At 31.0% G+C, this 16609-nt stretch overlaps 1 protein-coding gene and 1 non-coding gene across 2 annotated transcripts; both read right to left on the bottom strand.

Annotated features, from left to right (window-relative positions):
• Positions 1–361: 361 nt before the first annotated feature.
• LOC148209991 (small nucleolar RNA R71) lies at positions 362–468 on the bottom strand. Its single transcript, XR_015792467.1, has one exon. It is a non-coding gene; the product is annotated as a small nucleolar RNA R71 (small nucleolar RNA).
• A 12135-nt stretch (positions 469–12603) lies between these two features.
• LOC111014736 (uncharacterized) lies at positions 12604–14013 on the bottom strand. Its single transcript, XM_022289541.2, has one exon. The coding sequence runs from the start codon at positions 14011–14013 to the stop codon at positions 12604–12606; it is 1410 nt and encodes a 469-aa protein (XP_022145233.1).
• Between the last annotated feature and the right edge of the window lie 2596 nt (positions 14014–16609).

The raw sequence follows: 16609 nt of genomic DNA, 5'->3' as shown, positions 1-16609 counted from the left end.
GAGAGAGAGCTATAAGAGCGTACGCCGCTCCAGAATTCTACGGCTTCAACTCAGTTATAGCAAAACCAAAGGTTGAAGTAAAGACATTTCAGTTGAAACCAGCCATGTTTCAAATGCTCCAAACTGTGGGACAATTTTACGGGCACGCTTCTGATGACCCTCATCTCCATTTAAGGTACTTCATGGAGGTGAGCGATTCATTTAAGATCCAAGGAAGCATTGCAGCTAAAGTTATTTCCCTTTTCATTGAGGGATGGCGCTCGAAATTGGTTAAATTCATTGTCCGCGGAATCCATTTGCATCATGGGATGACTTAGCTGAGAAATTTTCGATGAAGTATTTCCCTCCCAGCAAAAATGCAAAGTTCAGGAGTGAAATTAATAATTTCCAACATAAAACTGAGGAGACAATGAGTGAATCATGAGAAAGATTTAAAGAGCTACTGCGAAGATGCCAACATCATGGCTTGCCTAGGTGCATCCAGATTAAAACTTTTTATAATGGGCTTAATGAGGCTACAAGATTGGTAGTAGATGCATCGGCAAATGAGGCTTTGTTAGCTAAATCATACGATGAGGCTATCTCTAGCTAATTTATATGAAATTTTACACACAAATAACTCTCTTTTGAAGAGTTATCACACAAGCTTCGACCTCGATCCTAGATCGGGTTCAATTTAACCGAAAGTAAGATAAAATGCAACGGACCTTACTTTTACACAGGCTTCAACCTCGATCTAGAATCAGATTCAGTTTAACCAAGATGAGGTAAAATGTAACAGGCTTGGCTTTTACACATACTTCGACCTCGATCTTGGATTGAGTTCGATTTAACCAAATATAAGATAAACTGCAATGAACCTGGCTTTTACACAGGCTTTAACCTCAATCTTGGATCGGGTTTGATTTAACCGAAAAGATGAAAAATGCATTGGACCGACGCTTTACGCTAGCTTCAACCTCGATCTTGGATCAGTTTGATTTAACCAGAAAATATGAAAAATGCATTGGACTTGCGCTTTACGCGAGCTCGACCTCGATCTTGGATCAGATTCGATTTAACCATAAAGATGAAAATGCATTGGACATGCGCTCTACAAGGGCTTCGACCTCGATCTTTGTAGGAGCATATGCTCTATTTTGGCTTAACCAATGTATTATTCTGAATGCATGATACAGTAATGCATATGTATGACAAGACTGGACGAATGCAATAGGTATGCATAATTATTCCTTAGCTCAAACAATGGTCTGTGACCATGAATGCACAATGCATATTCATGCTAAAGCTAAATGAATGTAACATGTATTCATGATATTTAAAATTTTCATAATTTAACCATGATATGAGAACGATTTATTTTTTGAAGAATATTGATGCAAGTGATATGAATGCATGATTTGTGGAATACAGTTGAGAGAACAAAAAGTCTTTCCACTATTTCGCAAAGATATTATATTTTGTCTACTTTATTCCTCTTATTAGCAAATATTTAGCATAGAATCAATTGAAAAAAATATTGTCTACATTACGGAAAACATGTCTACTCTTTTTTTTTTTTTTAATGAATGCCTTCACTTGATAGAAGATATATGCATCATATTGATTTCTCGACCATATCAGGTTTGGTGGGGAGTTCTTTTTAGAGGTATCCCATGTGTAAGTTTAGAGAACTATCAAAGATAATTTATTAGGATTGTGCATCTTGCTTCATTAAACTACTTGATAACCACAGTTTTGTGATTGACAAGAATGTTGAATAAAAAAATGGATTTGGCTTTAGGAACAAACGATGATGGAAATCATAATTTTTCGGTAAAGCTTAACAATGAAGAAATTCGTTAAGCTTCCTTTTTTAAGGGAAAAAAATAATAGAGTTCAAGGATATCCTATGAGAAATCTCTTGAAAAGAGATTGAAAAGTTTCTAAAGATTTGGTATGAAGAAGAGTTAAAATGGTTCAATTTCTTTGGATAAATAACCTTGAGAATTGGTTGCATAACTCCCCAAGAGTTCATCTCATATACCTCACTCCTTTGAGCTTAGCTAGAGACATTTGATGAAATCATCTTTCTAACCACATGTTATTCTTCACATAAATATTGTTGCGGTCCACTTTTGAATGAAAAGACTGTCTTATTAGCCTTAGATTCGACGTGCAGTTGATGCAGTCCACTTTTGAATGCAAAAGACATATCTTTTTCTCAAAGTGTAGCTCTTAATTATGGGAATGTTGTAGAGTACACTTTGTGAAAGTTGAAGACTTCTCGAAATTGAAAGATTTTGTGCGAAGCGAAATATAACATTCTCAATATGAACTTGGCATTTGTATCAATATGCTTTGTATAAATGATGAAATAGTAACACCTTTGCTCCAGCTTACAAATATGGTCATGCCCCAGCTAGCAAATGATAGTTTTGCCTCAGTGCAGCAAATGACGACTTCCTTGAATTTGAAGATTTGCAAAGAAGACTTTATAGCAATGAATGTGTTATTGATTCATGTTGATTACCCCAGTCATGGAAAATGTCATGGGCTTACATATATATATTTTTTCTTCTCTTTTCTTTCTTCGTTTCTTTATTTTTTCCCTTTTTCTTCTTTTTTTTAAGGTCATACATACTTTTTTTACAAGCAAAAATATTCTGCAATTACATATAAAAAAGTTCATCATGTCATGCGTAAATCACCATTTGCAACCTTGATCGTTGTTCCAAATTATTTCTTTGCTAATCTAGTACTATATTAAAATTGTTCCCAAGCAAAACTCATCAAAGGAGAATGATATCTTGAGATTATTTCTCAGGTCACTAGCTTCCCAATTCTCAAAATTACTATCCGCAGTCTTTGAATCATTTTGATAAGACTTGAATTAAAGGCTAAAAAATTTTCATGTTTTCACATTTATTTAAGGATAATTAAGGTTGAAAACATATTTTCATGCATATAAATTAGTGAAAATGCATATATTCTGTGTTTAAAGACTTGGACACTTGTACGTAGATAAATTCAGGTTAAATGATGCAAATATGGTTGTTTTTTTAGGAAAAATCAGGATTGATGATCAAAATGCACCTACCGCACAACACTCCCAAGTCCCAACTTATTGATCAAAATGTGCTAGCAAGATTTTTTTGAGATACTCTACTGCACCCAAAATGCATCAAACACATTTCCTGCCCAGATTGATAAAACGTGCGTTTCAACTTATTTTGAACGAGCATTTCGTGAAAATCACATACTCAAGTCATTCTTCCTGAGATCACGCAAGAGGAAGTCAAATTATGTTTGTTCAGAATATCTTCTAACCTCCCAAAGTTCTCTCCAACAAAGTTAGTTACTAACTTCCCATGAATTTCTCAACAAAATGCAACCTCCAAGCTTATAAATACACGGCTTTTCCAAGCGACATCTCAAGACACTTCCAACTTTGTTCTTTCTTCCTAAGTTTTTTTTTTAACTTTAGTTTTCTTTTCCAGCATTTTTGATTTGTACCTTATTATTTTTGTAATTATTCATTGTTTCTTTAATGCAACGTGATTTATTCTATTTCTAATTTTTTTGTTCTCCAAGTTTAACGAAAATTAATTCTTTTGCTATTTCCTCTTGTGATTTTGTTTTCTTTACTTCCATGAGTAGCTACATTACCTTTTCAACCCTCCTACGAATTTCTTAATTTCCTATCTTTTTAAATTACATCTATAAGCGAGAATGGCATTTTACGCTCATCTTACTTATCTTTATTGATCTAATTCATCCAGTTTATTTACTTGTTGGCCACTCGTTTAAATCACATTAGTTTGAATTTAAGTGTGAAGATGTTAGAGTCATACGGAGTTCGTAAGATAAAATAGGAAGTTTCATAGAAATAAGAATTAAAACAATAACCTAGACATAGGCTCTGTTACCCGTTGAATGTAAGTTGGCGTTTTAATTATTTAGGGTTCTAGTATTTCATAGACATGTGTAAATGCTAGCTCAAGCTTCTAAACAAATGAAAAGCGGTATGGAATAGGAGTTCAACAAGTTTGCATAAAATGAGCGAAATTGTGTATGGCGCATCTGGTAGGTGTAATTAAGCTTTTTTAAAACTAAACAATAGCAAGGGGGTTGACTTTTTAAATTCGATTTTCCTCGTGTTTTTAAACTGTGTTCCCAACAATTTCAACTATTTTTCTCATAAACCTGATTGCTCATTTCAAGTAATTTGCAAATTTATTTGAAAAAGAACTAGTCCCTGTGAGATGAACTCAGTATACTTCTGTAATTATTACTTGTGGTAGTGTGCGCTTCCACTCCACCCTCAAGCTATTAAGCAGATGCGCAACACATTATTTACTCGAAGGAAGAAAATAGACAAAGGATTACGCTTGATGGATGGATGAAATAGATTTGGGAAGAAAATTTTAGATATGAATCAAACGAAGTTGAAATAGGGAAATATTTGTGCAACTACAAGCACCAATTCACGAAGCAGTAAATCATAAGAGTCCAACTTTTATTACCTTCAAAGTTTTCTTGGTAATAATAGGTGGATAATTTGGACGTTTACTACACAATTAGATGTGGTGGGCTTAGTAAAAGACTTTTTATGGTGAGTAATATATGGATATTCATCACAAAATTGTATGTGACAAGTTGAGCAAAGAAACTCACAGTAACTCAGTATTTACCACATATATGGTAGGCTACGCTCAAAGTGGGTTAGGTTCAAAGCAAGCTAGGCTCAAGGTTTTAACAATAGTGAGTAATTTTGGATTCTTCACCTCAAAGGCATGTTTGACCCATCATGGAAATTTTTTGCTGGTTTGCATATGAAAAGAAATAGGGAGGTCAATATAAGTTGCTTTGAGTTAGGGATTTGACTCCACAATGAAGCTTGGAAAAATATCTTTCAAAGAGAGTAAAATGAGTGAGACTTGATAAGCTTTATATCTCGTTGAGAATGTTGAAGACATTCATCTTTTTTCTTTTCTTTTTTTCCACTTTTTTTTTCATTTTCTTTTTTCACAAATTTTTTTCATTTTTTTCATTTTTTTCCCTCCAAGTGGCTTACTATAATTGTGTTATGATTTTTGCTAAGTCTTAACTAACAAGAGTGATAAGGGCAGACCTTACAAAATTATTATTGAAAATCTCAAAACGTGTAATTTCTCTTTTATCAAGAGGATTTTCAAAGAAGTCATCTTTTTTTTTCAACCAATGATATTATATAGGTGATGCATGAATAAATATATGACTTTGACTTTTTTCCTTAAATAGCTCAATTTCTACATACTCATATCTTTTTAACAAGTACTTGACTAAATCATGGTGAATAATGTCAGCAATGAGTCATTCGCTATCTTCCAATTTTCATAATCTCGAAAAAAAGTTCAAATATCAACAACGATTTCAATAGTCTTTGATGGTTGAATCATCTTCCTTCAAAATTTCAGCCATCTTGCTTTCATTTGGTCTTGCACACGGTGCTTCAATGTAATACAATCTTTGGTTGAATGTCCTATAACTCCTCCATGATAGTCAGAACAAGCATTGGGATTATACCACTTCGGGTTGGGAGGTTGTACTGGTTTTGTGGATATAGATATCAAAATATTTTCCTTGAATAGGTGAGGTTACAACTTGGTATGTTACTGGTATTGGATCAAAGATCACTCGCTTTGGTTGTCTCTTGTCATTACGACTATATGAGAAATTTTGCCCCATCGTCATGGACCAAATTGTAGAGCAAGTGGATTTATGGGTGTAGATGCACATATGTAGTTAATTTGAGAAGAATTGCATGACACTCAATCTTGTTGGCATTCTCTATAATCACCCTTTAACCTAGGAGCAGAAGATATTACTTCGACTTCATCCTCCATTTTAATGGAGTCTTCCTTATCTTCAATTGGTGATTATTTTGCGTGGCCGATTTTTTGTCGTGTTTAACTCCATACTCCATTCAACACAATGTCAGAAAAATTGGTTGATGTATTTCCTATCATTCGATCATAGTATGGAGGCCTGAGGGTATTAAGAAACATGGTCGTCAACTCCTTGTCAATCAAAGGCGATTGAACTTGTGCAGCTGAGTCTTCCCACCCTTGGGCACAGTTTTTAAAGTTCTCTGTACTCTTTTTCTCCATTCTCTAGAAGTCTACTAGATCAGGAGTTAGGTCTATATTGTGTTTGTATTGCTTTAGAAAGGAGCCTAACTAAGCTTTTCCAAGAGTAAGCACATGCACTATTTAACTGCATATACCAACGAGCAATGGGGCCAATTAATCTATCTTGAAAAAAGTGTATAAGTAGCTTATCATTATGAGAATGTGCTGACATTTTTCTACAGTACATTATAATATGGTTCTCAGGACAAGAAGATACATCATATTTCTCAATCATTAATTGGCACCTTGAACTTTGGAGGAATGACTAAACTAGACATCAAACACAACTGAGAGGCATCAATGTTGCAAAAAAAACGCCTATTCCTTCAACAGATCTTAATCCTTCTTCAATCATTTCAACTTTTTCACTTGTGACAACTTCTTTGTCAATTTCTACCTAAATATAGGGTAATTGAGATTGCAAACTACAATATTTGCGTTTGGCTATCCTTCCTTTGGAAATGTACGGATTTGTTCGTCTTCTTTAAGAACTAGCAATTAGCATTGCCCCACTAATCCTTCATTCAAAGGATCACACGATGCATATTATTGGGTTTCTTTTGTCGGCTGGGGGAGAGAAGCACCAAACCTTGGTAGATCACAAGGGTCAGACTCAAATATCACATCATCTCACCTTTCTCTAGATTAGTTAGAATCATTGTGATTCATCATCGATATTCTACTCTTATTTTCTTTAGCTCAGCATTTAATTTTTCCATGTTTTCCGCTCTATGTAACTTGCATTATAAGAGTGGAAAATATGTGGTTTTTGAGCTATTTTTTCTAAAAGAAAGAAACAAGAGTTATTGTTGATGATGTAACGGAGAATGCACAAAAGTTTTGACTTTTTTTTTTTTTTTGCTGAAATAGAAATTGATATGCATGAGATGTTATACAAAATATAGATTTTTTTTTTAATGATATAGACATAGATAGATAGATAGATATATATATATATATATTTTTTAATTTATGATATGGACATGTAAAATGATGCATGCAAAAGATAGATGTTTTCATTTTTTTAAAATTTATGCTATGGACATGCAGAATCATTCATGAGAAAAATATATATTTTTTTAATTTTATTTTCTTTGAGGAGAAAAAAAATTACCTAAATATGCTACAAACTGCCTCAAGTGATATGATATGCAATCACTAATAGATTCTAAATGCATCTAAATCACTAATAGATTCTAAATGCATGTAAATGTAATGTTAGATTTGTTTCCTTTTAATGACAGGTAATGTCCGTCATTAAAAGCCATATTTGTTGTAGTGAAAATTAATTTATGACACTATGTAATTTTATGATTAGTGCTAAATATAATTTTAAATTATGATGTGGCATTTATTAATTGGTCAAAATTTCTCATCAATAGGCACGCCCCTGCGATCTCAAACTGTAGTCTTTCCTGGTCGGCCAAAAGTAGGACACCCCACCACTACCAAGTAAAAAATTTGTCACTGAATTAATAATGTGTTCGCCCCTACTTTCTACTCTGATTACTGACTTGATCATTGAAGCCTTTTAGGCAGGACACCGCACTGGTGTCGAGTCATTTGGTTGCAAGATCATTTTTTTCTCGTCAATAACTCATTTTGAGGGGCACATGGACCTCTCTAAAACTCGTCATCCACCAAGCATTCTCAACGTACGTGCATATTGTATTAAAGGTTAAATTAATCAATATGCAGTGCGCATATATAATAAGATAATAATATATGAAATAGAACTTATTAAATAGTCTAATTAGATTAAATACCTTATCTTCGTCCATCAAACCTATTAAAATCACCCATCTTCTTCCATTTTTTTTTTTCAATTTCTATTCTATAACATTCCACGACTCAATATCCATCATTTTTCTTTCTTTTTAATTTCTTTCCAATCTATCAAAACTACACTTCACTGCGATCCACCATTTGAACTCTTTCCTTGCTCAAACCAATTTTCTTCTTACATAATGAATGTTAAGGGGGTTTGGTTCCCCGTTTTCAAAACGGGGAGTAGGATTTGTTAAGATAAACCCACGTTTGTTTTATTGTTTTATACTATTCAACTCTCCAGGTTGCTAGAGTACTTTATTCCTACTCCCACTATAGTGTATATTTTGTCTTTACTTTCTCTTCTAAAATGCATTAATGTTTTTAATTAAATATATAAATAAATGAAGAAATTAATTAATTATAATTTTAATTATAAATAAGTAAATAAATTTATTTAAAATTACATGTAATAAATAATTAAATCATATATCGACAATTTTTCTCTAGTTTTTCTTTTCCCAAATGATTCAAGAAAAATCTAATTTTTTTTGTTCTTGGAATCTATTTCTTGCTGTTTTTTTTTCGTTTTATATAGTTGTTCATTTTATTTTCACCATTTTGATTTACTTTTTGTAATCACTATCACATTTGTAAAAGACGTTATAATTTTATATAATTATTTATTTTGATTTTATATATTCTTTTTAACTTACAAAGTCACTAGTTTTAAATAAGTATTATTTAAAAGATTTTCACTTTTTAATAAAATGTAATTGTCAAATAAAAATAAGTGAAATTTAATACTAATGTCGATGATAATTAAGTAATCAATTTTTTTAGAATAATTAAGTAATTAAATTTACTTAAGATAGTAAATAGTGAAACATTAAATAAATTGTTGATAACATTTTCTGTACGGTATATGTCGAATGAATATGTATACTCTTATTTGGACTTTGATAAATACTTGTAAAGTATTTTCATAGATAATTGAATATTTTATTTTAAAAATTAATTATTGGATGGACAAATGTATTAAAAATATTCTATATATCCTTAAAATAGTATTTTCTAATTTCATAAGAAAATTCACTTTTGTAAAATAATTAAAAAATAATTAGTTTATAAATTATTTTTTAAAAAAGAAAAAATTAAAACTCGACCAACCGAACACAAGTTTAATAAAATACAAAATACAGACTTAACAAATTCAAACTTAACACCAACCAAACATAGAGTTAACAAATACTTAACAAACTCATAAACCACGACAAAACAGCGAACCAAACAACCCCTAAATGTTCACTTTGAGAGCTAGCCTTCTCTTCTTCTTCCTTTTAAAGCTTCAATCCAAGCAAAAACACACAAGATTGAAGGACCATAAAAATTATTGAACAAAAAGAAAGAAAACTCACATTTATTTCTCTTGAAAACAACTTGAGGAAGTTGGAATCAATTTACTGAACTTGAAATCTTACCTGTAAGCTTACTCATCCGTTACTAACATTAACCATACTTTTCCGAGCACTTTCCAACAACAATTTTAGGCTTTATTTCCTTCTTTTTTTCTTCTCCTTCCTCCCCGTTTTCTTCCCTCTCATTTCCTTTTTTAATCCTTCCTCTTTCTCTTTCTCTCTCCACTTATCTTCTTTCTTTTCCGTTTTTGTTTTTTTTAAAGCAAATCAGCAACAAAGTTGTTTTTTTAAATAATATTTTTATTTAAACTTATTTTTAAAATAATGCTGCATATAATAAAATTAAAGAAAAATGTTTCTTTTGAAACTTATTCCAAAAATAATACTTTTGAAATTAGTATCGTACTTGATCAACCATGCCATTTTTAGTACTTGGTCGTCATAAGGACATGGCGCTTTATTGGCGCAACGTCTGACTTTTTTTTTAAATTCAAGACATGACGACCATGTGTTGGAACGCATTTCACGGTCGCTCCTTCAAGGGACTACTTGAAATTTTAAGGAAAAAATAAATATTATTATATATTATATAGTAAAAAGTAGATTTTTATTTAGAATATCAATTAGTGGCAGAGTGGATGCTGATGCAGTTTTATTCCTTCTCTTCATCCGTTCCAGGAGAGATGGCCGAATGGTTGAAGGCCTAAAAGTCAAGAGAACGCTTGGAGAATTGGTTTAAACGATAAGTCTTATATATAAGTTGAGTACAAATCACTCCACCCAAACTAACTTTAACTAAAAAGTTGATTATATATAATAATTAAGGTGACTGCAAATCTACCAAAAGACTATAATGATTATATATATATATATATATATATTAATAATTATAATAATAATAATAATAATAATAATAATAATTACTCAAAAAAATAAAAGAGTTCGATGAATAATAAAAAGAAAAAAGAAATGCATACACAGTTTATCAAAAATTATATTTCTTGAAATATATTAAAATATAAATAATATATAATAATAATATATAAAATATAAAATATAATAATAATAATAATGTACTGTTTTAAAAAATAATAGTAAAAAGAAAAACTTGTGTTTATAATGATTTAATAATAAATAATAATAATAATAATTTCTCAAAAAAATAATAATAAGTAAAGAGTTCGATTATTTTTTTAAAGAAGTAAAGAGTTGATTAATAGTAAAAAGAAAAAAAGAAATGCATACATAAAACACTGCAACATCATCTACTGTGCTACTAATTAATCCAAATCGTTGCTTTACAAGTCATCCCTACACATGATCGTTTCTTGAAGAGACGACCATGTCTTGTATTTAAAAAAAAAAATCAGACGTGGCGCTAATAAAGCGCCACGTCCTAATTATGGTCGTCTCTTCAAGAGATGACCAACTATTAAAAATGACATAGTCGTCTCTTGAAAGAGACGATCAAGTGAAGCACTAATTTCAAGAGCATTATTTTTTTAACAAATTTCAAAGGAAGTATTTTCTCTATAATTTTATTTAATGCAATACTATTTTAAAAATAAGTTTAAATAGAAACATTATTTAAAAAAAAATCCCCAAGTTATTGCCACACTTTATTTTTTCTCTCTCTCTCTTTTCTAAAACCAAAAATCGAATTATATAGGTCTCGTTTCTTAACCATTCCATTTTTTTATTGTTGATTTTGATTTTTAGTTTTTTAAAAATATGCTATTTTCTTGTCTTTTGTTTTTCAAAAAAAAAATTCAAAAACAGATTTCTATTTTTCAAAATCTGAATTTTTCTTCTAATACTTAACTTTTTTCTTTTTCCTTATATTTATCTCTAAAAATTTATTTCTCATTCTAAAATATTTTTCTTTCAAAGTTTCTCTCAACAAAATTTATTATTTTCTTTCTAAACTTTTCATATTTTGAATATTTATTATTATTTATCTCTCTCCAAATTTTTTGCATTTTTATTTTGTATTTTTTATTTTTAACATATTAATTTCATTTCTCTCTCTAAAAATTTAATATTTTTCCTAACTAATTTTTCCTTTTATAACTTTTTTTCTCTTCCTAATCTATTTGTTCCTCTGAAATTAAATGTTATTTTTTCGTTGAATTTTCTTTCGCTGTAACTTTTTTTTATCTCTGTATTTATTTATTTGCTCTAAAAATGATATTTTGAATATTATTTTTATCTCTAAATTTGTTTCCACTATAACTTTTCTCTTTCTTTAACATATTTTTTTCTGTCGACTTTACTTTTTTCTCTAAAATTTTTCTATTTTTGTCTTTAAATTTTATTTCACTATTTCTTTTTATAAATCTTTTTATTTATCTCTCTAAAATTTATCTTCCAAAAGTTTACTTACATCTCTCTAAACTTGTATTTTCATGTCTCTACATTAGGGGAAGACAAAAAATTCCACAGGGCCCAAAAATATGAAATGTATGGCCCGACCCCGTCCCCGATTCCACTTTTGAATAATTAGTATATATTTATTATACGTTTTTTATACTTAAACTCTAAAAATAATTAAAAACAATTATAAAACTGATAATTTTTCTCCATAACATCTCTCGGACCGAAGAACGAGGTGGAGACGGGAACGAAAAATTTTCACGAACACGAGAATGGAAGAGAGCATGCTCACTCGCACCCACACAACATTGTCATCTCTACTCTACGAATTTTTACTCTCTAATATGTATTTTAATTTTTCTAACTTTTTAAAAACAGAAAACTAAAAGTGGTTTCCAAACATGTTTGGTCATTCTGTTTTTTTAAAATAAAAAACAAAAAATGGTTATGAAAGATATATGATTTTTGTTGTTTAAAAGCAAAAAATCAAAAATCAAAAACTAAAAACTAAAAACACCAAAAACCAAAAACAAAAAACACAGATGGTTATCCAAAACGGGCCCATAGTAATACTCAATTGTCATTACAAGTTACATATTATTTGAACAAGTACTAGGAAGTAGAAATAGACATAGATTTTTAATTACTATTACAGACATTGCTGCAACAATATCATTCTTTTACATAATACAAATGAAAACCACAAAATAAGTACTATATTGCCACTTTTTGCATGCAGGGAACACACTATTATATTGGATTTATCACACGCAACAAACTTTTCAAACCCTACTTCAGAGGGAGTTTTAGAAATGTTACCCACAAACAACATTATTCTTATTCTTATTTATTAATTACTATTATTATTAGTATGAGTATTATTATTATTATTATTAAATTGCTTTGGGTTTGGTTTCATATTTGAAGTTGTAGCAGTTGACACTATGGTAAACACCATCATCCATATCATAGGTAATTGTTCTCCCATCATAGAGACTATCGCATTGTGTATATGAGTACGGAATGTCACATGTTCCCTTAGTTGCCAACAAACTGACGATTATAGTTGTCATTGGTGGCACAGATACGTCATATGCTATTTCCAGTGTCTTTGATGAAGTTTTAGTTTTTCCCCATTCATACCCTCCTGAAAACTCAGCTGAAACTTCAATCTTTCCATCAGCAATAAAGGGAACTCCTGTTTCAATTGTTGTTGCGATACCTAGCTTCATCGAAATGGAAGAAGTCCACGTGCTGGATTTGGTGTCAGTATATGAGAGTTTCAAGTTCACAGTGTTGGATGCTTGTGTTTTGTTAGTAGCAGTTGCAGTTGCCATGAGCATCACAGTTTGATCATAAATCCTGGCATCAGAGAGACGAAAGTTTACATTATAGATCTTTCGTGAAAACACAGGCTCCACCATTTCCAATCGTGTGTAGAAGTTAATGGAGTGTTCGGCAGCATTGAGACAACTTGTCTTGTCATCGGCAGTGAGCCTTTTGACATAGTTTTTGTTACTCATACTACGAAGAGCAATGACATTGGAAGAATCAACTTTAACTGGCCAAAATAAAGTATCAATATTTTGGGACGTGGTGTCAGTGGAGTCCGCCCAAATCCAGTTAGGACTAAGTCTCCAAAATCTTCCAAAATGATTCGACTTTATACGAATACTTCCATCCTTAGTGAGGAATGTTTCCATTACAACGGAAGAATCTCTAATATCACTTGATGAAAATTGTAGGTATGGATGATATCCATTCCAGTAGCCACGAAGGTAACAACCATTATCGCCTTTAAAAGCAATATATTTAGGTATCGAAAGCAATAACTCCCAATCAGTGATTTCATGGAGATCACAGAGATCTCTGTTAGGGTCCACCGATGGCCATAGTGCACGCAAGCAATCCCCACGAGGGCCATCGTCTCTCCACAAGCATAAAAAGAACTCACGATGGGCATGACGAAATCGAAATCCTACATTGTAGGTATCAAAATAAACAGGTCGAAACAATGTGCAAGTCCATTTGTATCGATCTTCTTCTTTTTGTTCAGCTCCTGCAACAATGTAAGAACGGTCTTCGGACCAACTAACCAAATATTTGTTGTTGTAACAACATCGTATGTGGACTAAAGATGGGTCAGCTTTGGCTTGCTCCAATTCAAACTTTGTGTGTGGAGAAAAAATCTCATCTCCTGAGTATTTCAGAAATGTTTGTCCTGGTGAAGCTTCATTTGTACAGCGCAAATAGTTGTTATTGCACCTTGATTTCAACGCTGCATACCTTGGAAGATGCACCATTTTGATCTTCTTTCTCCTTTTCACTGTTTCTCAAATGGAAATTTTATATTTTCCTACATTTGTTCCTCTGATTCTATTTATAAGAAGGGAAGTAGAGATTCTACATTATCCCAACTTTCATTTCACGAATAAGATTCTCACTCTCCTTTTTATATACTTTTTTTCCCCTAAAATTCTATAAAGGAATCTAAAGATCCAAGAAGGAATAAAACTTCCCTAGTTTTAGATTCTCACTCTCCTTTTTATATACCTTTTCCCCCCCTAAAATTCCAAAAAGGAATTAAAGTTCCAAGAAGCAATAAAACCTCACAAACGTATCCACTTTCAAATTTTGTCTATTTTAGTTCTAGTATTTTTAAAATGTTAATTCAGGTGAATATCCAACCCAAACCTACAGAAAGATTCGGTTAAAGGGCAATGGTACCCCTTTACCCCAAAATCTTTACTTTTAGTTTAACCGAATACACCTTATACCAATAGAGATAATTGTCTATATCTATATATCATAAATCATGTTCTTCCCTAATCAACATGAGACTTTATTTGCATTCCATTTACAAACTCGATAGATTCATATCCAAAAGATAGCACACTTAATTGGGGTAATTGAAAAAGGACTTAGAAACCAACGATCTAATAAAAGTATTAAATCTAATAATATTTCAAACTTTTTATGAGTTGCTCCCAAAAAATCCAAAGGATCTATTATCCCTGAGAAGCCAAATACCCAAATGCCACAAAACCCGTCACTTTATATGTCGCAAAAACTAATGTGATGATGCACTAATCATCTTATTGAAAGGCACAATGAAAGAAATAACATTTTATAGAGTAGAAACTATAGAACTGTAAAAATAACCTAATGTAGATTTGATTAACCTATCTGTCACTCTATTAAATAAGTGATTAATAAAGTGATTATTGATATGAGCATAATCCAAATGATTTTCCTTAAGGATCATAAGATTTCATTACTCTCTCCCTCATTTTCTAAGTAATATTGTAACGAGGAAAAAAAATTAATTGACACATTTCATTTAGATGTAGTTAATGCTAATTTCTGACTTACAACTAAATTATCCGGGCTCCCGCCCGTCAGTGCAGATCTTGGTGGTAGTAGTAAATATTCAAATGAGAACTTTGAAGGCTGAAGAGGGAAAATGTTCCATGTGAACGGCACTTGCACATGGGTTAGTCGATCCTAAGAGACGGAGGAAGTCCGTCTGATACGGACCGTGCGAGCTCATGGTTTTCTATTAGTATAAAAAAGGACGTGTTTAAATTTCTAAAAGGCTTCTACTCGGTATTCAATTTACTCATAACTCTTATTTGATTTATATGAGTAGTCTTTATAAAAAAAATATAATACTATTTTCTTATTCAAATGTTGGGATTTTCTGCATTGCTTTCATATATGCCAAGAAAAGAGAATCCCACAATGACCTCATTTTTTCTTTTACTCTTAAGAAATAATTAAAAGAAAAACAAAAGTATATAGCTTTTATCTTTTTACCTAAGATTCCTACTTTTCTTTCTAATAAAATACTCAACTGTAGAAAAAACTTATCATGGTATACATTGATGAAGACATTTAAAATAATAATAAAAAAAAAGACTGTATTTTAGAAGTTGGACAAGTACATGCATTTTTCCTTTTTATGGACTGATTTGAGGAAAAGTTGTGGGCTGGTTTTGTTTCTTGTTTACTATGATAAAACAATCTTTTTATTTATGTTTTGAAAAAAATTGGAAATGGGAACCAGAAAGAAGAAACTTGTTTTGGTTGTTCCAAAATTTCTATATAATTGTGAGAATGTTCCTAAAAGAGGAGAAACAAGAAATAAAGTTAGTTGTAAAATGGTTAAATTTCTTAAGAAAATTTGAAACGAGAAACAAGAAATGAGAACGTTGCCAAACGAGCCCCGTATAACTCAAGTGGCCATAATAATATCTTCTCTTATATGTGGTAGATTTTAATGATTCTCTTCTTTATTTGTAATGTACTTTTGACATTTATTCTTCTTCGTATCAAAGAATACTCTTTTTCAATAAATTTTCTCCCTTTATCCTGTTACTTTTTTTTTTTTTGGTTAAGGATCCCACGTCGAAAAGAGAGTGGACCTTACATAGACATTTCCATGGATATTGATATGATATCAAAACTCAAAACTCAGAACGTTCAAACGAGCAACAGGTCCAAAATAGTATCCAACCAAAATCGATGAGCCAAAAAAGCCACGAGCTTGAGGAGACATGTTAATATATTAATATTTCTTTATCATCTTTGTATACTACTTTATTTTTCTTTATTTCCTTAACTTTTTACAGAAATACATATAATTCTTAAAATAATATAATATCATTCAAAAGATTCTTTCTAGGTCAAATACTAATTCCTTTTAGCCAATTGTGAATCTGATTGCATCTCAAATGAAATAAACACATACTTAAGTTGTTGAAAAAAAAGAATTGGTTATTTTTAATAGGTAAGCTGCCTCTCTAAGGTCAAAATTCAAATTCAAATTTTCACTCTCGTTTATAATGGTATAATTAAAATTCAAATTTTCACTCTAGTTTATAATGTTATAGTCTATAA

Source organism: Momordica charantia (genome assembly GCF_013281855.1).
Source record: "Momordica charantia cultivar OHB3-1 chromosome 7 unlocalized genomic scaffold, Mcharantia_2.0 BLBB01000007.1, whole genome shotgun sequence".
NCBI lineage: Eukaryota > Viridiplantae > Streptophyta > Magnoliopsida > Cucurbitales > Cucurbitaceae > Momordica > Momordica charantia.
This window is presented reverse-complemented; position numbering and strand designations above follow the sequence as displayed.

Coding starts and splice junctions, on each gene's coding strand:
- LOC111014736 (XM_022289541.2), bottom strand. CDS start 14,013: ATGGTGCATCTTCCAAGGTATGCAGCGTTGAAATCAAGGTGCAATAAC.